The 23,200-nt window shown below is 40.4% G+C and overlaps 2 protein-coding genes across 3 annotated transcripts in view; one reads left to right on the top strand and one right to left on the bottom strand.

Moving 5' to 3' along the window:
- Nucleotides 1-4,708: 4,708 nt before the first annotated feature.
- gbp (glycogen synthase kinase binding protein) lies at nt 4,709-6,074 on the bottom strand. The gene has a single exon (XM_067238157.1). It carries the CDS (start codon nt 5,981-5,983, stop codon nt 5,501-5,503), a length of 483 nt encoding a protein of 160 aa, XP_067094258.1. The 5' UTR covers nt 5,984-6,074; the 3' UTR covers nt 4,709-5,500.
- Nucleotides 6,075-21,510: 15,436 nt separating this feature from the next.
- The window catches only part of LOC136944078 (interferon-induced protein 44-like), a 31,541-nt gene continuing 29,851 nt past the window's right edge, over nt 21,511-23,200 (top strand). Inside the window, exons 1-6 of one of the 2 annotated variants that reach the window (XM_067237654.1) lie at nt 21,511-21,737; nt 21,899-21,940; nt 22,177-22,224; nt 22,389-22,422; nt 22,574-22,772; nt 22,873-23,019. In XM_067237654.1, coding sequence (XP_067093755.1) covers nt 21,695-21,737; nt 21,899-21,940; nt 22,177-22,224; nt 22,389-22,422; nt 22,574-22,772; nt 22,873-23,019 — 513 coding nt within the window. In that variant the 5' untranslated portion in view covers nt 21,511-21,694. The remainder of the gene's footprint in view (nt 21,738-21,898; nt 21,941-22,176; nt 22,225-22,388; nt 22,423-22,573; nt 22,773-22,872; nt 23,020-23,200) is intronic. The other variant, XM_067237655.1, reaches the window with a different exon arrangement.

Genomic DNA, 23,200 nt, shown 5'->3' with positions numbered 1-23,200 from the left:
TGTAGCAGTGCCAATGTTTTTCTTTCTCCAACAAGATGATAAGACTGTAGTGTGGCCAAATGTAAACTGTATGCAAGTACTAGGACTTTGAACAGAATTCCCTTGAGTGAGTTTTGGATGAGTGGGTGAGTTTTGGGTGAGTTGATTCACAATATGTCCTGTCCTGTTCCTGATGTGAATATTGCTGGCATGGCTGGGACTGTTATTCTCGTGATATGTGTGTGTGTTCACCATCAGATGTTATGAAAAGAAACATGGTTTTACTCAGCTGCAATTGAGCCCTTTCAAACACGAGAGAAAAATATAGCTTTACACTGTAATTGTGAAAATATCTATATAATATAATAATAATATTGATATAATAATGCTAGGATGTTTGAGACCTCTAAACAGGGTACAAAATGTGCAGACCCATTGCAAAACGCAGACTGACCCGTTGTTGGCCGCTGGATTCAAGCAGAGTATGAGAAATAGGTCAGAATGGAGGAGTACTTGGGAGTCTGTGTATGTGGGTTGCTGGCATGAGCATTTCATAATTCATTCATAAAGAGAAATGAATCTATGTATGTTTATCCATGAGTTCACCCAATACAGTATTGTGTGCTTTCAACGCCCATTGGTCCTATGCTAGCTAATAGGTTCTAATGTGGTTCTCAAAGACGCCAACACACTGTAGGAACCCTAAAAGAGGCCAGGTGTTCCTTTGGGGAAGAAGAAGAGGACAGGACCTGCCATGGGGCAAATTCACTGTTGGGAGAGATAATATATTATAAGACTGAGGCTGAGACCCACAGCAGAGAGCCAAAGAAACTTTCCCAAGTACATCTCCAAAGTTATGAATGGCCTCTACACGACATGCTTATTGTGAAATATATAAATGCACTCATGTCAAAAAGTGAATTGCTCTCTGTTGAACTGAACTTGATTCAAGAAATGTAGACTAGCCTTAGCCTTAGAAACATCATGACTGCTTTTCAGAGGGGAAAGTTGGTAGTCAGATCTAACTCCGGTATTAAATGTCTATCGTGTTTGGAACAACAACTGTCCCTCTCCAGTTGAGACCCTCGGCAAAAACCTTTCATCCCAAACATCAAACATTGCTTCATTAAATCCCAACGCTCTCCTCAAGGAGACATATTCCTCCGGTATATCCCAGGGTCCAATGTAATTTATTATGGACTAGTTTCCCAGATCCTGAGATTACTTGGACTAATCCTAGATCAGAATAATGATTTTTTATTTCTGAACAGGCCATATTCTAGACTATGGTTGGTGTGTACAGCCCTTTATGGTATTCCCTTTTGAATGATTAGTATTTATTCCTCTTCAAGTTCAAGCAAGCAGTAGAAAACACCACTTCCATTATCCCACAGAATAGCAATGAATAGAATCCAGCTTCTGAGAGTGCAATCGTGTTGCCATGTTATTAAATATAATCAGCCCGGCAAAAGGGTTTCACTGGTACAGCCTCTTTCCTCTCCTCCTGTTATGCCCACCTCCCTGACCTTTGAACCCAGTAGGGACGAGCCCCCAGCTTTGTCCTTGTAAGAATTCCCCTCTCTCTGCCTATATGCAGGACGTAAGTGGGTTAATGAGGCATCCCAAAAGGCAATACTGAAACCTGGTATACTATCCATCCTCCCTTTAATACGGCACAGCTTAATCCACCCATCTGGGAAGTATCTATTAGGTTTATGGGCAGATTATCAGTTCTGTCCCTGCAAACCTTTCAACATTTTATGTTGTAATTCAACAATGGTTAACAGTCTAGGGGTGAGGCAAAATCAACAAGACATTATGACAAGTTGTGAGCGATTAAAGCTTTTTAGCACAGAACTCTTTGACAAGCAGAAGTGTTGTGGTGCAAAAAAAGACAGCATGAGTACCACTTGGAATAGAGAGAACGTTTTGGATGTTTTTACATATTTTCCGTTGGAGTGGGTGGAATATGTAAGCCAATTTCTGGAATCATGTCAATGTAAATCTTTGACAATGATAGAATAGATGGGTGTCCCTATTTCCAATGTGTTCTTGTGCTCATTGCCTTTCAGTGGGGTTCTCTGTTCTCTGACCATGTTTTGTCCACTTTGTTTAAGCAACATGTCTCTTGCCTTTATTAAGTAAAGTATTGGTAACTGAGTCAGGTATAACTGTACCAATTTGTAAGCAGAACACAAAGTGGCATACTAATATTCTGGTATCCTCTGAATAAAGTGACAGATTACTTGGTAAGTGTCAGCATGAGATAAGACCACTTCCACCCAAAAAGACAGTAATTAGTAAGCGTGTAAAACGCTGGATTATAACATTCTGCCGTAACTGTGAGCCATGAGGGCCCACACATCACAGGGATTTGATAAGCTTTACTACGCATTGAGTCCAAAAGGACCACAAGGAGGGAATACACACAGAGAGACAGAGAGAGAGAGAGAGAGAGAGAGAGAGAAAGGGAGAGAGAGAAAGGGAGAGAGAGAAAGGGAGAGAGAGAAAGGGAGAGAGAGAGAGCTTTTTCTTAAGGTTAAATATGTAAACATAATTCCAGATATCTCTGTATGTGTGTGTATCTGTGACTGGATATTCTTGTAAAGAAGATAAACAGCATTGGATATTCAGAGAAAATTAGATAAGAGAGAGATGACACCCAGAAAACGGAGAGGAACGAAACTGCAATTTATACTGAAATGACACCAGTGTCTGCAAACATTCCAACCCAATAAAATAGAAATACTGAATATTCTATTTTGTTTGGCTGTAGTTTTTTAAGGTGGTACATTGAGTATCTAGGTTATTGAGTCTGTTGCTTTCCTACAGTATAGTAGTTCCTACTATCAGCTCTGACAGGCAGGTGTACAGTACACTAAAGGGCTTGCTTCCCAGACTGAGGTGGTATCTGATCAGAAGAAGATGGCAGATGGATGTTGCAATACAATAGCTACTGATTGGGTAGCTTGTGTGCAAAGGTCTGTGAGAGAGATAAACATTAAACTCATTACCAACTAACTTCCACTACAAATAATTCATCCTTGAACAGGGAAACTACAAGGACAGCTGACTCCCAAAACTGAAGGCCCTCAAGGAAGATATTTTGCATTGCAAATCAGTTAAGGTTTAATGGAGAAAATAAAATAAATGTACATGACCAAACATATCTTAACCTCCAAAGATGTGTATGCCCCTTGGGTGATGCCTCTGATCTAATCAAACATTATTTTGATCCACCCTTGAGAGTGCCCGCAGAAGGTGGCGGGTGGAGGTGTAAGGCTGGAGGAGAGACTGGATGTAGGCAGGTGTCCAATTCACCGCTTGGAAGGTCAGTACCAGGGTCTTGAATCTGATACGGGCCGTGATGGGTAGCCAGTGAAGGGAGATGAGGAGCGGGGTAACATGGGAGCGTCTGGGTAGGTTGAAGACCAGGCGGGCTGCTGCATTCTGAATCCTCTGGAGGGTGGGTTGCGCATGCTGGGAGACCAGCGAGAATCGAGTTGCTGTAGTCCAACTTGGAGAGGACAAGTGCTTGGACTAGCAGCTGGGTGGAATGCTCAGACAGGTATCTCCTAATCTTCCGGATGTTGTAGAGGGTGAATCTACACGACCGGGAGACTGCAGCAGTGTGGGCCGTGAAGGAGAGCTTACGTACTTGTACACACAACCTAATTTACATCAACTTAATATACAGATGTATTGACAGTTTATGTTTAAAAACTGGTGGGAATCTGACTCGGCTCAGTTACCTTTTGCTGTCACCTAGTGGAAATAGTGGAAACCACAGAGGCACTTAAGTGAGCTGAATGGTGTACAAAAAGCTCAGCAGCAGAAAACATGTTTTTTATTCCACTGTGGATACATCCCTTAGTCTGTTCTAAGGGGTATTTTCCCCATGAGGAACGACTAATACATGTCTGATTTACATCATTTTCTAAACAGGAATGGAACACTTGTTTAAGCTGGGATTCAGTACACCTATGGTGTATAATTTAGTACATTTTAGCAATTATTCTTTAAGGTGTTAAAAAGGGATTATCTGGGTAGTTTTAAATTATGTTAGAAAGAGACAAGCCATATTGTATAAAGGTTTTATAGGACCCAATTGAAACCATCAGAAATGGTCCAATAGTGAGTGGTTCTTGTTTTATGGCAGGGCTGGACATTAGTCCCCCTATAAACCTTTTATATTGTATATTTAATTGATTACAAGTGAGGTAACAAACCAGAAGTATCTCTGGGTGTGAGTGAAATCAGAGTAGCTAAATTTCACTCCACTTTAAGGCCAAAACATGAGCACAAAAATATTACCATATCAAACATGAAGCACAAAAACATTCTGTAAATTGAATAGTTGTGTCATGTTATTTACCTGTGGAGGAAAGACGTTTCCCACTAACTAGAGTTGACGAGGCTGCTGATGAGCCACTAGGGGTAGGCTATTAGCAAGAGAAAAATGAGCATGTGCCATGTGTCGAGCACGTTGCTGTCAGAAGAGGAAGTTTATGGGTCTCCACACCCAAGACCCCCCATTTCCTGGACAAAACATTCAGGAAAGTGTGGTTGAATTAAATGTAGATCTAAAAGTTTGATCATGAAGAATGGGGTGTACAGATGACATTGAGCTAGGCCTTTAGGAAAATAAATTAACCAGAAATCGACACTGTACCCATGTTAACCACTAATCTATTAAGGTCAATTTAATTAAATGAAGCCAAAAAGAATATTGAAAAAAACACCGTGTTTATTAAGACACCAAAAGTCCTGAATACTCAGGCACAATATTAAATACTTCGTTACGAAGTGGTCATGGTAAATTACTTTACACAGTGGAAAAATGAAAATAATTAACAGAACTCCCCGTCGGAATTCATAGGTAAAGCACCACAAAGTGTCTCAAGTGTGGCTGCCCATCCCCCCCATTATAAACATAAGCTAGTCCGTTTCAAAACACCCAAGATAGTTCATGTGAACAACGTGGCTCTCGATGCAGTTCGGTACACAATGTTTATCCAGTTCCTTTTGAAGAAAATGTCAGCTGCCGTAGACGCTGTCACAGTGTGAGGCCAGAGAAATTTGAAAATCCATCACGACATGTAGACTACAGTTGTAGCTAGCTTATGTCCGATGTACCAAACCAATCTTAGCGTCTAGATAGTAAACAAGGTTAAAATAGCTTGACAGATAGCAATTATGCACTCACAGGCATAGCCATGGCATGGGGTAGTAAATAGTCAAATGAAAGGGGAGCACTAACCCATCTCATGAGCAAAAACAATGTTCAATCAGACGTTCAAACAAACATACGGTCAACTAGACTGAAACCTTATGGGAAATGTTTGCTAGCTAGCAAGCCAGCTAAACAAAGATTTAAAAAAAAAAATCAAATAAAAAAAAAGCTAGCTAGCCTAATTATATTTCATAAGTATTAACATTTATAACAGTTGCCAGTGGGTGGTTCTGTCCCCGCTACAGAACAGCCGGTTGTCCATACTGACTACTAATCGTGGTAACAGTTTTAGCACTGCAGAGTCTCTGTCATTTTCGAATGGTCCCCACATTCGGTGGTAGAAAACTGCAGTCGCCTCACGGCTTCTTTGATTAAATTCCCAGACAATATTAATTCCTGAAGTAATTGATGTGGGTCGTCCTCTTCGACATTGACTCTCTTTCTGTTCCACGGTTTGAAATGGTCCCACTCTTGGTCACTTGACCCTGGGATGTTGTAGGGACTGGCCCGGCTGCTACGTTGCCCTCGTTTTCGAAGCCGCATGCAGCAACCGGTGCGTTTTTGAAGGATCGGCGCACCATTGTTGTTGTTCGGCTGTTTGACGTTGCTACTGCCGTTGAGACCGTGGAGACATGACATCGTCTTCTGATTAGCACTGTTGTTGTGAAGCTGTAATGCTTCACCAATTTTTGTGACCAAAGCATCCACTTCTTTAGAATCGACGGTAACAGACTGCTCCAGAAGGATGTAATTTTCTTTTCGACAAGGCATTTTCTTGTATTTGTGTTTTTCCTGGCAATTTTGTCGAAATGAATGAGACCTTCGAACTACTCCCTGTGCTCGCCACGCTGCCCGACAGTAAGCAAAGCCTTCGGTTCATTTGTAAACAATGGATGACGTAGGATCCGGAATATACCATTTTGGATGGGGGTGACATTATTTCTCAAACAAAAATAAACATCTACATTTGTTAAACAAATATGGTTTTCTGTTAATTATAATTTACAATGTTCCTTTACGTCAGACATGTTTATAAATTATCACTTGTTTTTTTATTATATTTTAATCTACTTTATGCACCAATTTTTTGTATTACCCTAATTCTTTTTTGTATCTTGGAACATTCAGCCAACTGGACATTACATAACACGTAACTGTAATGTCTTCCAGTGTAAAACAACTAGACATAAACATACATATATTTTACATTTAATCGTCTACATGCAGTCCCATTGTATGACAATCCATCCATGACATTCAATGACATCAGGCAGTTTTGAATGTTTTTGACCCAAATGTTTTATGTTGTCACGTAGGACTAATTCATTAGTAGCACAGGTTAATAATCTTCATCTATACTGGTTTGTGCATTTACCACAGTGTGCAAACTAGTTTCTGTATGAAGTAGAATGAGGGAGTTGAAATGAATAGAACATGGAGTTCATTTCTGATTTCTCAGAACCCTGCACTAAAGCCCCAGGCTCCATTCAAAGAGCGCCCTCATGACCAAATAAGGAACTACTATCATGACCACGTGGTTCTTAGCCTGTATTGAAAAGCCAGCCAGTGGTAGGGCTCATTTACCCTTCACTACTCTAATAACACCCATCACTCTATTCAAGAAACAGCATGTTTGATTTTGAAAAGACAAACCATTTACCAGTTATCCTAGATTAATTATTCAAATGAGAAAGCCAGAAGTTTTACTTTAACTTAATGTAAGGAGCCCCGTACAATAACAATGGTAGAATGTTTCCTCATCTCTTCCCCAGTCAGACGTGTGATAAACAGCTGCCACTGTTCAACAACAGATCCTGTTTGTCTCAACAGGCAGCTGGTTGTTCAGACTTCCCTGAAGATTGCTTCAGGAATGTTCCCATTACTAACGTGTGATTCTACCCTTGTATGCGAGAACGGGGAGGGGAAAACTGGAGGGAGCAGAATAGCCAACATGCCTATTCATCTGTGGAATCAACTTTGATAGGAGTAGGAGCTCTGCCACAGGCGGAGTTCAGCGGGTTTATTTCCTCCATTCACAGTTACCGGGCCAGCCGTAGCCTGTCATCAAACGTCTCTCTGGAATGTGAAGAGGCTGCATTCTCTGAGGGACAATAACAAATAATTTGTTCGTTTTTCCCGTAATCGAAAAACCCAGAGTCAAATCAGCCATTTGATTTAAAGAGGCTGATGGTGGGATCACACACACACACAGCTGTTCCCGTGATTAAATTCAAAACCAGATAGACCCTTTAGGACAGACTCAGAACCTGTAGTAGAATAATGTATCTTTATCAAATCTATCTATTCAGTTCATGCAAGGAGGATCCTAAACCACTTTTGGTTTTTCCCAGAACTACTGGCACCCCTCTAATGGAAAAATAATAATTTTACATAAAAATGATCACTGACATATGCCAGTCACATAATGACAAGACATAGAGTTACATTAGGCATTATGATGCAAATCTCTTTGTTAACTCACTATCACATTGTTTTGTTTGCCCATGGACATGCAAGAAAAAAACATTGGCTCTAAACCTAGTTTGGCAACCGCCTAAGCCAATCATAAACTTGTCTAACCACATGGAATACATAAACAAAGATTACGTGATGACAGTTTAAAGTTTCCTCAACAGACCAGTGGGACCTATCATTTTACTTCACCTTATGTTCCCCAAACTGAGGGGCTGTCCATCTTGCTTCAGTGTCAAGAGTTATGCAACACAGTTGTTCTATGGGCATAGGAGTTTGTGAATGGGCTTTACTGCATGTAAACTTTTGCAGCACCAACAATGTTCCATACAGCTGATTGTGTACATTTGTACACAATGCTGAATGGAACACACAATCTGAAGTACTAATTTAACTCAGAGTCAAGTCTATCAAGTATTTTACAAAAGGTTTGAGTGCACTTGTACTCCCTGGAGACAAAAATGGCTGTTACTTTTTAATAGATTTGCCCAAACAGTCTTGTTTGTTTCTCTCTGGTAATTGAGGTCATTGAATGTCATATCCCTCCCTGTCACGAGAGAAGGCAGAAGAGAAGTCTTTAGGGAATCTTGTTGCCAGACGGGGAGACGTTTGCCTGGCCTGTCGTTGCTCTGTGGCATAACCATGAAATGCATCCCTGGAAGGAGGTTGTAGAACCAGTGTGGGATAAACGGACAGAGCCCACTTGTGTATATTTACTATACTATACTAGACTATACTATACTATACTATACTATACTATACTATACTATACTATACTATACTATACTATACTATACTATACTATACTATACTATACTAGATGTGTGCACTGACAACAAATGTAAGTTCCTGTAAGGACAGAAGAACCTTCCAGATTCAGAGCCAGTGATGTATGTAAATGAAATTGTAATGATCCTGTAGGTTTACATTTTGTACGTGCCCATGAACACTTAATATGAAAAGCATTGAAACCAATTGAAATCACATAAAGTGAAAAGTAACACTCAAAATTGCCTACTGAGAAAGACATGGACAGTTAGGAGAAAGCTATGAAAAGGCTAACCATCTGACCCCCATTGCATTTCAATACTGGCCAGGTTCATGTTCTCATAAGGCTAAAGTTAGTCATTGCTGGCACATACTTTCTCAATTACAGGTTGTGCTCAGTGCACACCGTTTAAGAACTTAAGGTTGATGTGGTATACCTTATCTTACCACTCCAAAATTACACACGTCCAAATACAGTCACATGTTTTACATGTATAGTAATGGAGACACACATGCAACTCATAAAACAAGTCATAGCGGATTAAATTCTTTTTTTGGACAAATTATACAAATACAAGTGAACAGGAAATCCTGTTGTGCACAGAGGTCTCAACCTTTGCACATAGCAGAGATTTTATGGTTTAAACACGAAACATTGTTGAGGCTTGTCGTTGCCTTCAATTATATAACTTCCTTTATGCACAAACACAGCAGCACCTTTTTTGACCCCATGCTGATAGTAACTACATTCTGTACCTCCCAGAGCTGTTCAACCTGTCTGTCTCTCCATTTCCTGCTTGTACATGTAATGTACAAGACAGGAAAGCTTAGCAAGAAAGTTAACTGGTGTATCTGAATACACTCTCTAGTAATGTGAGGGCAAAGTTTGGCATGAAAGCGTTTCTGTTTGTATTGCTTGTATGTCAGTGCTGCATCCAACAGCTAGGATTCATTCTTGCGTCCACATTCATGCAACTACACTAATGCAATTGTTTCTGCTCCTACAGCTTTTATGATTAATACAAAAGTTTCTGCTCTTGCTAGTTCAACTAAGTGGCCCAGGCTGGAGGGACTGTGATAAGATCCTTCAAAGTGCAATCAAAGGACTTGGGAAGGTATGGGTTAGACATGTGTTATTGTTTGAAGTTAAGGAGCTACCATTATACACCCAGGCACGCACACACACACACACGCACGTACGCACGCACGCACGCACACCACAAACACTCATGCATGCACACAAAAATTCACATGTCCTAATGTAATGCACTTTTTTTGCTTTTATTGTTGTCAAAACACAAAGTGGATTAGAGCCAAGTAACCTTGGAGATAATCCTTGTGCTAGTAAGTAAGATTGAAAAACAAAGCGGTAGAGCGTGAATAGCTGTTAGTATAGAGACTGTAGTTATCTATCCTACTTAGAGTAAGCTAGCCCAGATTAGTTGGCCATTTACCCTTTCCTGATAATATTAATGAGGCATATTGTTCGCCACACACCACAAGAAAATACAATGAAGTCCCTGAAAAAGGAGCCTCAGGTCTTCAAACAAACTCTCGTTGTAACCCACTGTAAAAGTAGTCAAATTGTTGTTGTTCTGGTTGGTGTAATTGTTCTTGTTCGATGCAAAGAAGGCCCATCATTCGGCAAAATGGATGAATTGGGAGCCCGCCTTCTCTCTCTATCTCCAAGTCTTGATTTTACAATTCATGATATTTTGGCAGGCCCAATGTCACATTAGATTGTATGTGCTGTATGTTAGAGAGAGAGAGAGAGAGAGAGAGAGAGAGAGAGAGGGATATAAGATGAAGTCATGTCTATCATTTACCACTCCCTGATTCACCCAAAATAAGCAATGAAATGACGCAGCCGCGATAGAATCACACTACAGTCACAGTCAACGTTGAGCCCAGGAATCAGCCCAGCAGCATGGCCATGCTCTGGGCAACTTGTCAACCCCCCACCCTCCTCCAACCCTCAGCTAGCATAGAGCTAAGCCTTAGCAACCCGATCTCTCCAGCCCGTCACAACAAAACCCAGCGGGAGCCTGGGAAACAAACGGATGAGGGGGAGAGGAAAAGGGGGGAGGAGAGGTGGATGGATTAGTTGCAGACACACATTAGGAAGTGAGTGTGTGTGTGTGTGTGTGTGTGTGTGAGAGAGAGAGAGAGAATTAGAGAGAAAGAGAGACAGAGTGTATGAGAGAGAATGTGTGTTTTGTGAGATTCCACCTCTCTTTGAGTTCATAGACTTAAAACTGCCTTAAGCTAATAGGTTTGGTAGATGTATGTGTGTGTGTGTGTGTGTGTGTGTGTACGTGAGAGACATTGCAGGAACTCAAGTGAGGACAGAGACTTGTATATATAAAAGACGGCCTCTGCTCTGTGCATTGTGAAAGTGTATGTGCTGTTTGCTTGTCTGTTGGTCTGTCTTTGTCGGCTCAAATTCAGTCTGTGTATTTAGCAAAAAATATTCAAAAAAACACCATAACTAGTCTGGAGTTTGTGACACTGCAAATGTGCCCCACCACTGCAAAGACACTAATTATAGAAAAATATAAATCATTAAACCTGTCAAACGAAATCCAACATGACTATCAATAGCTAGTCTTTAACTCCTCATCTGAGTTGATTGTGGTTGGTGTCATATAATGCCAACCCTGAGGTCTGCTAACTCTTATTGAGGTACTGGGCCTTGCTTTGTTTTGCACAGTTGTTTTTGGTCAGGGCCACACTTGTCACAGTCAGCTACTATTTCCAAGAATCCTTCTTGCCCCCTCCTCCTCCCTTACTCTGTGGCCTTTCCTGGCTTCTAATCGAGTGGTGGGGGCCAAGTTTTGTGTTGTCCTGCCGTCGCATGGGCGGGGAGCACGTGTTTTGTAGCGGCCGGCGATATGCACTCGCTGCCCTTAGATAATTGGCCGCCTGCCAGCTCCGGCAGCCAATCTGCTATGTTTACCCTGCGGAGAGCTCTGCTCTCTCCCTCCCTCCACTCCTCCCCACTGTGCTGCTCCCTTTCTTTCCCTCTTTCTGTCTCACTCACTTACTCGTTTGCTCACCTCACTTGTTTTCTCACCTCGCTTGTTTTCTCACCTCACTTGTTTTCTCACTCTGTGATGATTTCTCCTTCTCTTTGACTTTCACCTGGTCTCTCTTAACCAACTACTCCCCTCTCTCTTTCTTCTCCCTCTGTAGCCACTCGTTCTCTCCACACTATCTCTCTCTCTCTCTCTCTCTCTCTCTCAATTCCCCCCCTCCCTCTTTCCTTCTCTGGCATGAGTCCAGTTCAAAGGGCAGCAGTCACAATAGCTGTGAGGGAAGAACAATACGTTAAGGCTGTCATCTCTCCATCTATCTATCTTCCAGTTGCGTGGCCACTCTTGACACCCAGAGGAGACCAATGATCCATTTTTGGCCACACTTCAGAACCCATTATCCAATACAACACCCAGTGGATTTTGTTGCAATCGTTGTCAGAGCTGTCTTCCCGCCTTCCGAGACGTGCAATAAAATGTTATGCCTGCTTCCTGAATACTGGAAGCTGGACAGTTTTCTGTTTCCCTCTGTGGATTATAGAATCTAAGCCTAAAAGTTAAACCTTACAAATTCATAGACAACGAGAAAACAAACCACAATGTGGATGCATGCAGGGTATTTTCGGGAGACACTGGAGACCCTGTTTGATCCCATCCAAACAAAGCAGGTTGTGTGATTGAGATATAATTCTCTTCCCCTTTTCAAATGCAAGGGGCTCTGCCGTATTCGAAGTGTTCTACATGAATGTGATGTCTGCTAACACTGAGCATGACATAGATGTCTGCTAACACTGAGCATGACATAGATGTCTGCTAACACTGAGCATGACATAGATGCTTGTGGTGACTGATGAGTCTGAATAGGAGAAGCGGACCCAACTCCCAAACAGATATGGTCAAGTGAAGCAACAGTCAGAGAAACAACCCAGCAGACAAATCGATACATTGACCTAGACAACCTATTTCAAAACGGTAGCCTCCGAAACGGTAGTCTCTAGTTAGCCAGTAGTGGCCTTGTTTTCTAAGAATATCGTTGGTACACAGCTGGCCTTCGTTCAACATTGTCAACAGTATGGCTGGAAGCAGGTGGGTACATGGCAAAAGTCGACCAGTTGTATATTTAGGAGCAAGGCCAGTTATGACAGAGCTTGTTGGTACATGAGACTGGCATGGCTACCACATTGCATACAAGTGTCCCTTTGACACAGATTGTGAAGCTTGACCCATGAATTGGCCACACAGTCTGTCTGTCTGTCTGACATTGAGACTGGTGTTGTAACAGAGAAGAATGTTTTATACCTTGGGCCTAGCAAGGTCAAGGGGCATCAGTCTCTCTCTCCCTCCCTCCCTCCCTCTCTCTCTCTCTCTCTCTCTCTCTCTCTCTCTCTCTCATTCCCTCGCTTTGAAAATTCATCTTAAAATCCATCTCCCCTTCACTTCCTCCCTTTCCTTCCCACTCTCCCTCTCTCTCACATTTTTGTCTAAACTCTTCAAGAGGCACTCCCTTTTTCAGTGTTTTTTCTGTGGCCCATATACCACAATGCTAAGAGTGCCTGTCTTTAATGAGAATCCAATAATAATAAATAAATAAACATGTCATTTGTACAACACAACCTCTAACAGTGGACACAGCAAATATACCAGTTTTGAAAGACTAATACGATTCATAAAAAGCTTTGACAAACATAGAATGAATGAATGGATTTATAAACATACATCATCAGAAATGACATTACTGTTGTCAGGAATCAAATCACATTGTATTTGTATAGCCCTTTTTGCAAGCAATGTCACAGATGGCTTCACATATGCCCTCGGAACTGCACTTCAACCAACTTCAAAAACTCAAAGGAAAGGAGACAAAGAGTTATTTTGTGTAAGACCCCTGTTTGAACTGAAAGTGTGAACTGAACATCAGCTCCCTCACCAAAAAAGCACAACAGAGGATGTACTTCCTACGGCAGCTGAAGAAATTCAACCTGCCAAAGACAATGATGGTGCACTTCTACACAGCCATCATTGAGTCCATCCTCACCTCCTCCATCACCATCTGGTACGCTGCTGCCACTGCCAAGGACAAGAGTCGACTGCAGCGTATCATCCGCACTGCCGAGAAGGTGATCGGCTGCAATCTGCCTACCCTCGAGGACCTGCACACCTCGAGGACCCTGAGGCGAGCGGGGAAGATTGTTGCCGACCCCTCCCACCCTGGCCACTCCCTGTTCCAGCTACTCCCCTGCAGTCCATTAGGACCAAAACCTCACGCCATAAGAACAGTTTCTTTCCATCCGCTGTTGGCCTCTTCAACAAGGCCAAGGGCTCACACTGACTTTAATGACTTAATCACAATCTGCACAATGACACCTTGCCACATTGCAATTTGCACTATTTGTATCTTTTGTACTATTTGTATTTTTATTTTTTTTAGATTGTAAATTATGTCTACTTTATATTTTATTTTTTATTCTAAATCCCCTCAGCTAGACTTTGTTCCTTTTGTATAGTTAGACCCAAGCCCACATATATTGAATATTGTTATATACTGTAACAGTACTAATAAGTATTGTGTGCTCATGAAAATGCATAGTCATGGGAAGGTGTATCGACTGCATGCTCTCAAGCTTAAACATAGTGAAACACATGGAGCAGACGTGTGCTATGCTTGGTATGTGCTTGAAATTTTGCATGCAGTCATATGACATGTATCAGTGACAGTGCATGCGCGCAAAGAGAACTCCATGGCCTGCTTGTGGTACACCACAAGTGTTTATGTATAAACAATGAAGTCTTGAAAGACATGCACACATACTCACACACGAATTTCTGTTTCACCTTTTAAACAAAGCAGACCAACAATTTTATAAAAGTTTATCTGTCTCCTTTCCTGTGTATCATAAAAATACATAAAACCACAACATGTATTGTAAATACTCTCTGGATTATTATTTTGATTTCCTCTACTTTGAGATAACAACATAATCTGTGCTGTGAAATGCTGTGCTGTGTGGGATACATGTAATTAATTCTTTTGACCTTTCAAACTTTTTTATTTTAGTATAAAGATTTTATTTTTTTGTAGTTCTACAAACAGAAGCAGCTAGTATTTTATCGCTTTGGGTTCATGCAGTTTACAACCACATCTTTATACTCCTTACTTTTCTTTTCTCTTTAGCCTTAAAACATGACTTAATTGTGAACTTTGACACCATAGGACTTTGTTCACGCTCTTCCCACCAGAAGGATAGGGTGGTGTGACCCTCCCCACTCTCTCTCTCCCCTGTTTTGTCCACGTGCCTGTGTAGTTCCAGAGGCAGGCCAGTCTATGGGTGAGCGGGGTTGTTTTGGTCATATGATCCTAAGCTTCTACACAGGCTAGTCTAGCTCGCTGTAATCAGATAGAGATACTATGATACCCGTGTTTATAAAAAGGAAAGCTACAACACACCCTTATCCTTCTCTTGCCCTACCTCCTCAACCACTCATGTCTGTTTTTATAGCTTTTCACTGCGCTTCGCCTCAGGGTGTCAGGTTTTTTGCCTGTACACAAGCACATGTACCTAACAGCTTATACGCGTGCACACAAAAACATACACCCACCCACTCACACTAAAACACTCACTGATTTATTTACTCCCTCACTAAATACACATGTGCGTTCACACACATACATACAAAAACACTCACTCACTCGCACACACACACATGCACACAAACACATACATACACCCACTCAGATATGGTGCAAAGTCACACATTGAAATTCATGTTGAGCTGTAGTAAACATTGCCACGTTTCTTGGCCCCACCCCTTCTCACAGAGAAATCCTGTTTGCTTGTGATTGGCAACTTCTCCTCTCCTCTTATTTTCTATTGGATGAGTCTTTTCTTCCTGCATAAATTCCAGGTGCTTCAGACACACAACACATATGTTCTAGGGGTTCTTGGAGTCACACTTTAGGAGCAGATAAAAAATACACACACACACATTAGGATAATTTTTTTGCGTGTGTCTGTGCATTTACTGTAATTTGAAGTATGAGGAGTTTTGCCATAATTTCAGAACCTTTACTCATTCACATACACAAAACATACACTGTTTTGTATGCATTTCCAGTATATTGTATATAGAGTCCAATAGAAATGACAGAAGTCAAGAAACTGTTCGTTTTTGTTGTTGTTATATTCACATACATTTGAAGATTTCTGTTTTGGCACAAAGAGTGGGATCTTGGTACACAATTATTTTCAATTTTCCATTTTGCCACTAGAGAGCAGTATATCCTTGATCAAGTTACATATTTGTTTCACTGTGCAACCTGACCTCACAATTTATTCCTAACACAATAAACGTGATTCTGAATACCTAGATTTCATATAATGTTTAACATACACTACACAACAAAAACAGACACTATTCTCCATATTCCCTCACGCCTACATGTCATTTTTATTCACTATCCATAGAAATTATCCAATAATTTGAATAAAAGGATAACTTGCAGATTTTGTAAGGGGTAGTGTTCTTTGTTGCATCATGCTAATGACATGCTGGATCCAATGTGGCTCAGGAAGGGTTGTATTTTCAATCCAGGCTCTGAATCAAAGTACAGTTTAAAATGCCCTTCACTCAGAGAAGAGGATAGGTGATGGGAACCCGCACTGGATGCAAGGCAAGGGCTAGGAGCCTGGGTCCAGTGCAGGGCTGGAGGGTGCTGGGGGCCAGTGCAGGGCTGGAGGGTGCTGGGCCAGTGCAGGGCTGGAGGGTGCTGGGCCAGTGCAGGGCTGGAGGGTGCTGGGGGTCAGTGCAGGGCTGGAGGGTGCTGGGCCAGTGCAGGGCTGGAGGGTGCTGGGGGTCAGTGCAGGGCTGGAGGGTGCTGGGCCAGTGCAGGGCTGGAGGGTGCGGGGCCAGTGCAGGGCTGGAGGGTGCTGGGGGTCAGTGCAGGGCTGGAGGGTGCTGGGGGCCAGTGCAGGGCTGGAGGGTGCTGGGCCAGTGCAGGGCTGGAGGGTGCTGGGCCAGTGCAGGGCTGGAGGGTGCTGGGCCAGTGCAGAGCTGGAGGGTGCTGGGGCCAGTGCAGGGCTGGAGGGTGCTGGGGCCAGTGCAGGGCTGGAGGGTGCTGGGGGCCAGTGCAGGGCTGGAGGGTGCGGGGCCAGTGCAGGGCTGGAGGGTGCTGGGGGCCAGTGCAGGGCTGGAGGGTGCTGGGCCAGTGCAGGGCTGGAGGGTGCTGGGCCAATGCAGTCCTTTTAGAAGCTGTTCTTATTGGAGGTCTCTTAAGCTCCCTTCATGACTTGTTCCTCTTTGTTAACCTTTAGGCATTAAACAGCCGTGACCAAGATCCACCCACTATTCGTGATGTTGACTTTCATACACAATAAATGGCCACTTGAAACTTAGTGGTCATTGAACTTGGCATCTTAACTTTGCATCCAATCACCAAAGTGCCTTGTCTGTGACAGCTGTCAGCCAGCGTGATGCTCATTGGTTGGGATAGTAATAATTGAATAATAATTGAAGAATTTATTTTTATATAACGCTTTTCTAAATACTCAAAGACGCTTTACATGTGCGAAGACAAACAAAACAATACAACAGCAAAGATATAAAAGACAGGATAAAACAAAACAAACAAACAGAACATGAATGGGATAGTGGACGCAACACATTGGGGTGCAATTGCCAATGAAAAGACAAAAAGGGTTCCTGTTTACTTGCACTCAATGTGTCAATCTGCCTGCTTTCCCTTTTTCATTGCAGAGAAAATGAAAGTTTAAACTTGATGTTACAATCTGTACATCTATGAATATTAAGGTAACACTTATGTTGCTGTGTGCATTTTTCTTACAGTAATAGAGACCAGATGGTGGAGAAACTAAGAACATTCCCGCTGAATGATCCTGAATTGGGCAAGATCAGAATCCTGCTGCATGGACCTGTTGGGGCAGGAAAGTCCAGCTTCATCAACTCAGTCAAAAGTGCCTTTGCTGGACGTGTGGTCATGAGTGTGCTGGTAGCGTCTCATTCCGACATCAGCTTTACCAAGAAAGTAAGTAATCCTGAATGACAAATATAAATATATTAATATAATACTGTATGATGAACGCAATTACAGTTTAGTAAATTATGCATCTAAACCATGGATAATAATAATCTGAAAGGAGTGTATTTGCTGTTGTAGTATGAAACACATTATATTAAAGAGGGAGAAGGATGTTCGCCTTTCGTGTTCAACGATATCATGGGTCTGGAGTCACAGGAATCCAGAGGGGTGCACATTGACGACATCATCAGTGCACTCAAAGGTCATATCCCAGAAGGCTATGAGGTACGACAAACCTGAACACATAAAAACATGCACTAACATTAGCATTGTAATTCATGGGCTACTTGGGACCATGGGACTCACTGTATGTTGACTGATCAGGGGATAACGAGTTTGCCGTGTGTTCCACATAGCGCAGTGTTCATTGCCAGCTAGCAAGATCCACGGCTTCATCCCTTGTTATGCTTTTCCACTGCATGGTTCCGGCTCAACAGGACTTTTTTCGTTTTCCATTTTACCAGCCACTGAGGTGAAATTGAATGCTGTCTGACCATAGTCATTTAATATAAAAATATTATTAAAAGTTTACTGTTTTTACATTCATGTACAAACATGTGATATACATAAAAACAATACCAATGTAGTTATTTAATTGCATACTGGTCTAGATCAAAATTGTTTAAGCTTTGGTAGACAGTACCTAAGTTTCCAACTACAGCAACAGACCTACAGTTTGGTGATAATAATAAGACTTTATTTATATTGCACATTTCATACAAGAATTGCAGCTCAATGTGCTTTACATAAAATCAATAAAAACAATAATACAAGTGATAAAAGTAATTTAAAAAAAATATATATATTGAAATGTAACAACAAAATACAAGCCGCAGTCTTTGCGGGAATCAAAACACATAAGCCGCAGTCTTTGCCGTATCTCGAATCCGTTTTAGACTCGAGCTGCCTTTGCAGTTTCCAAAACATAGGCCTATCCCTTACAAAAAAGAAGTATACTTCAAGTTTATTTTGTAAGTATACTTAGTATAAAAAAGTATACTATTATCATGTAACTTAAAGTATACTAGCAGTGTACTTATTTATATACTATTTTTGTACTAAGTAAACTGAATTGGCCCACTTTTTGGGTCATTTGGTACACTTTAAAGTACACTTATAGTGTATTTGAGGTTTACTTTGGAATACTGTAAAGTAGCCTGTGTAGTGCACTTTCAGTTCATAAAGTATACTTCCTAAAGTACTTAAAAGTATACCTTGGAATACTCTAAAGTAACCTGTGTAGTGCACTTTCAGTTCAGGAACTATACTTCCTTTAGTGCCTCAGAAGTATACTTCGCAATACTTACAAGTGCACTTTGAATTATTGAAAGTACTTCAAACATAAACTTAATAAACGTCCATTTACTATGATCTAGTTAAGTATGTTTAAATATTCAGGGGGCCTGCAAACGCCGCTGAGCTTGCGTCACTTAGCGGGGCCTCGTAAAGTGACACGGCAGATTTTAAACTGAAAGAAGCTAATTACTGCGTATACACTTAAAATGTAATAATCCAGCTCTTCTTATGAAACGTAAATCATTTAACTCATGGCTACAAAGGCAAACCAGCACAACAATGACAATTTCCACTCAACAAAACACTTCATTCTAAGCAGAAACATTTAAAAAACGAAATTCATGAAGTCACATTGGTATTTCGAACAAACGGCAAACTTATCAGCAAATTTTAACACTATTTACCGCCTTGCATCATGGGAATTGACCAGCCAATGAGCCACGCTATCTTCATTCTTCAGTCAGTTTGACAGTATAACCTTCAAATGCAACCCTTCTATGGAGTGAAATTAGTGCCAGGAAAGCGAGCTCTGTAAAAACGGTTTGTAACTTGCAAAAAAGATTTGTGTCTCTGTAGAAAATGATTTGTGTACTTGCAAAAAATGTTTTGTGTCTCCGTAGAAGAAGGCAAGATTTGTGTACTTGCAACAAAGATTTGTAACTTGCAAAAAAGATTCGTGTACTTGTAAAAAAAAGTTGTGTCTCCGTAGAAGAAAAAGATTTGTGTACTTGTAAAAAAAAATTTTCTGTCTCCGTAGAAGAAAATGATTTGTGTACTTGTAAAAAAAAGTTTTCTGTCTCCGTAGAAGAAAAAGATTTGTGTACTTGTAAAAAAAGTTTTGTGTCTCCGTAGAAGAAAAAGGTTTGTGTACTTCTAAAAAAAGTTTTGTGTCTCCGTAGAAGAAGGCGGGAACAATGCTCCCAAAACCATCTAAGCCAATCAAATATAGCCATTTCTGTGTATCATTGGACATTTTCGTCTGTCTATCACACAAAGAACGTCAGCGAATAAGAACAAAACTAGAATGCTGATGATTTCAATGGCGAGTCATTTGGTAAGTAGTTCAAAATAATCTGGCCAGCTGGCAAATAATATGCGCTTAACTTTCCCAGCCAACATTTTAGATCTATCCAGTGTGTCCAGCTCATGTTTAGTTCAAACTTAGTAGTACACAAAGTACACAAATCTTTTTTTGCAAGTTACAAATCTTTTATGCAAGTACACAAATCTTGCCTTCTTCTACGGAGACACAAAACTTTTTTTTTGCAAGTACACGAATCATTTTCTACAGAGACACAAATCTTTTTTGCAAGTTACAAATCGTTTTTACACAGCTCGCTCTCCTGGCACTAATTTCACGCCATACCCTTCTGTCTGCTTCTTTCTCAAGTAGCTTTTTCGTTTTTTCCATTAATACTCCGATTGATAATCATTAGTATAAGAGTATAGGGTTTCAGAATGTTTTGGCAGTAATTAAGGTTGCAGCTTCAGTAACAAAAAAGATTCAATGTGCAATGCATAATAGACTTTCCTAGACATGAATAATTAGAATGAGATGGATCTAAAAAATGTAACCTGTATTGTACTTTAAAATTATTTTGACTGTTTTTGCTGTGTAATAATAGAAAACGTACATCCTACTCCAGAAGAAATGTATACCATTTTCTGTTTCTAAGCATATCAAAAGTGAACTATTTTCTAAGTATACTTCTTACAAAAGTGAACTATTTTCAAAGCATACTTAAAGGTATATCAAAGTTAACGATTTTCTAAGTATACTCCTTATAAGTATATCAAAAGTGAACTATTTTCAAAGTATACTTCTTAAAAGTATATCAAAAGTGAACTATTTTCCAAGTATACTTCTTAAAAGTATATCAAAAGTGAACTAAAAGTGTACAATCCATATTTTAGTATACTTATAGTATACTTTAATATACTTCTTTTTTGTAAGGGATAACTACGGTGGCCCTGAAGTGCAAATCACGATTTCTTTTTACAGGCTAATTGCCTTTATCAGTTAATGATGATATGTCAACCCAGAGTAACTCCAGTATGGAACAATTGAACAACAGAATATCTGTTCTATATAATTGACCTATTTGAACAAATGTAAAAAGTGCCTTTTGAAACACCTAATATTAAAGAACCTTGATGGCTAAGTTGGAACACAGTCCTACTGTTATAACTGCACAAACTCAGCACTGTCATAAATTTTGTAACAGAAAGTGAAAGAAAAATGTCTTCCGGGAAACAGTCTCATTTCAAGGAAATGGCCGCCAGCTTCTGCCAGCATAGATACAGCAAAACGGCAGCCCCTAAGTGGACAACACAAAGTACTGACACGTTGTATAATCAACTGGAAACTGAAAGTAACTTTTCACCTACATATATATATATCAGTTCCAGTCACACCCTGGCTTTAGTCTTTAGTCAAAAAAGAGGGTAAGTATTTTCTGCTTCTGTGTTTATTGTAGTCTCTTATCTCTTTCTAGATGTAATGTAAACTGAATTGCACATAAGACAGACTGCCAACACTTTTACATCATATGTTCTAGCTTTTAGAATATTCTGGTTGTATTCTTTATTGGTTAGACATAGTTTTATATAATGCAATACCACGTAAAGTGTCAGGTTTTTAGATAAATACAATCGTATTTAATAAACATAATGAGAAAGTGCAGTGTGAAATGTTTTTATAATTTATAAATTATGACTTAGGATATGTTGCTTTTGATACGAGTGTCTTCTAAATAAATTAATTGAAGACATGTTGTACATTGAAGTTGTTGTATTGACCACCCCTGCAAAACAGTCATCATGGGAGGTTACGAGTCAACACTAGCACCAGCACCATCACCAGGTTTGTTACTTTTTAATTCTCCAAGTTGTTGTAGGCTACCCATGAAGGGCTCCAGGTCGGTCCTGTCCACCCCATTTTAAATTTCTTAAAATGCCCTAATCCAAATTAATTTCACAAAATCCAGAGTTAATTGTACTTGTAAAATAAATACGCTTTTTTAGGTCTACAGTTTATGCCAATCCTTGGAGGGAGGTTGACTGGACGTAAGTAGCCACTGTCCTGACTGATGAAAAATACAGTGAAATAGAAAATAGTGAAGTGTTTAGCAATTCTTGAAAAAGTATTGTAACATTGCTCAGCAGCCCTTTAAATTAGTTATTATTATTCATGAATGATATGTTTCTTTGAATATGTTACTTTTGACAAGCGTCTGCTAAATACATTCCTTAAAGACATGCCATATGTTGAAGTTGTTGTATTGACCTCCCCTGCAAAACAGTCAACATGGGAGGTAACCAGTCAACACCACCACCACCACCATCACTAGGTTAGTTACTTTTGAATGATCCATATTGTTATACCCATGTAAGCCTTCAGGTCAGTCCTCTCCGCCCCATTTTAAACTTCTTGAAATGCCCCTGACCCAAATTAATTTCACAAAATCCATAATGAATTGTACTTGTAAAATAAACAGTTTATTTATGTCTACAGTTTATGACAAAGCTTGGAGGGAGGTTGACTGGACGTAAGTAGCCTACTGTCCTGACTGATGAAAAATACAGTGAAATAGAAAAGTGTTTAGCAATTCTTGAAAAAGTATTGTAACATTGCTCAGCAGCCCTTTAAATTACTGTAGTAAATTTATAAAAATATATTTTTGGCAATTCTCTGGACAGGCAGAGAGATACTATGATTCAGGATCTGAGGCAATTGGATTTAAATGATCCTGATATGGGCCAGCTCAGGATCCTGTTAATGGGACAAATTGGCGCAGGAAAGTCCAGCTTTGTTAACTCAATCAAAAGTGCTTTTTCTGGACGTATTGTGACTACTGCGCTGGTAGATGCTGACACTGGCACAAGCTTCACCAAGAAGGCAAGTATTCCTGGAAAACACATACATCCTTACACATTATATACTGTTTTGTAAAAAAAAAATATGTAATGTTTTGAGGGAAGTGTCTTTATTTTTGTAGTATAAAACACATTACATTAAAGATGGAAAAGGACGCTTTCCTTTTGCATTCAATGATGTCATGGGTTTGGAGCCTGATGAATCAAGGGGGGTGCACACTGATGACATCGTCAGCATTCTTGGAGGCCATGTCCGAGAAGGTTATGAGGTAGGCTACTCTGCAACATGTAACTACCACAGCAACACATGACAATTGTATCAAGTTGTTTCATGGAGTACCTAGTATTCACCAGAAGGGCTCTATGAGACCTTGCTCAGATGCATATCATCAAGGCACTGTGGGTGTTTCAGATTTGAATGCATTTTAACTTTTGTAGATAGTTTTTAAT

This window comes from Osmerus mordax, chromosome 6, assembly GCF_038355195.1.
Source record: "Osmerus mordax isolate fOsmMor3 chromosome 6, fOsmMor3.pri, whole genome shotgun sequence".
Classification (NCBI taxonomy): Eukaryota; Metazoa; Chordata; class Actinopteri; order Osmeriformes; family Osmeridae; genus Osmerus; species Osmerus mordax.
The sequence above is the reverse complement of the archived record's forward strand: the minus strand, read 5'-3'. Positions and strand labels throughout refer to the sequence as shown.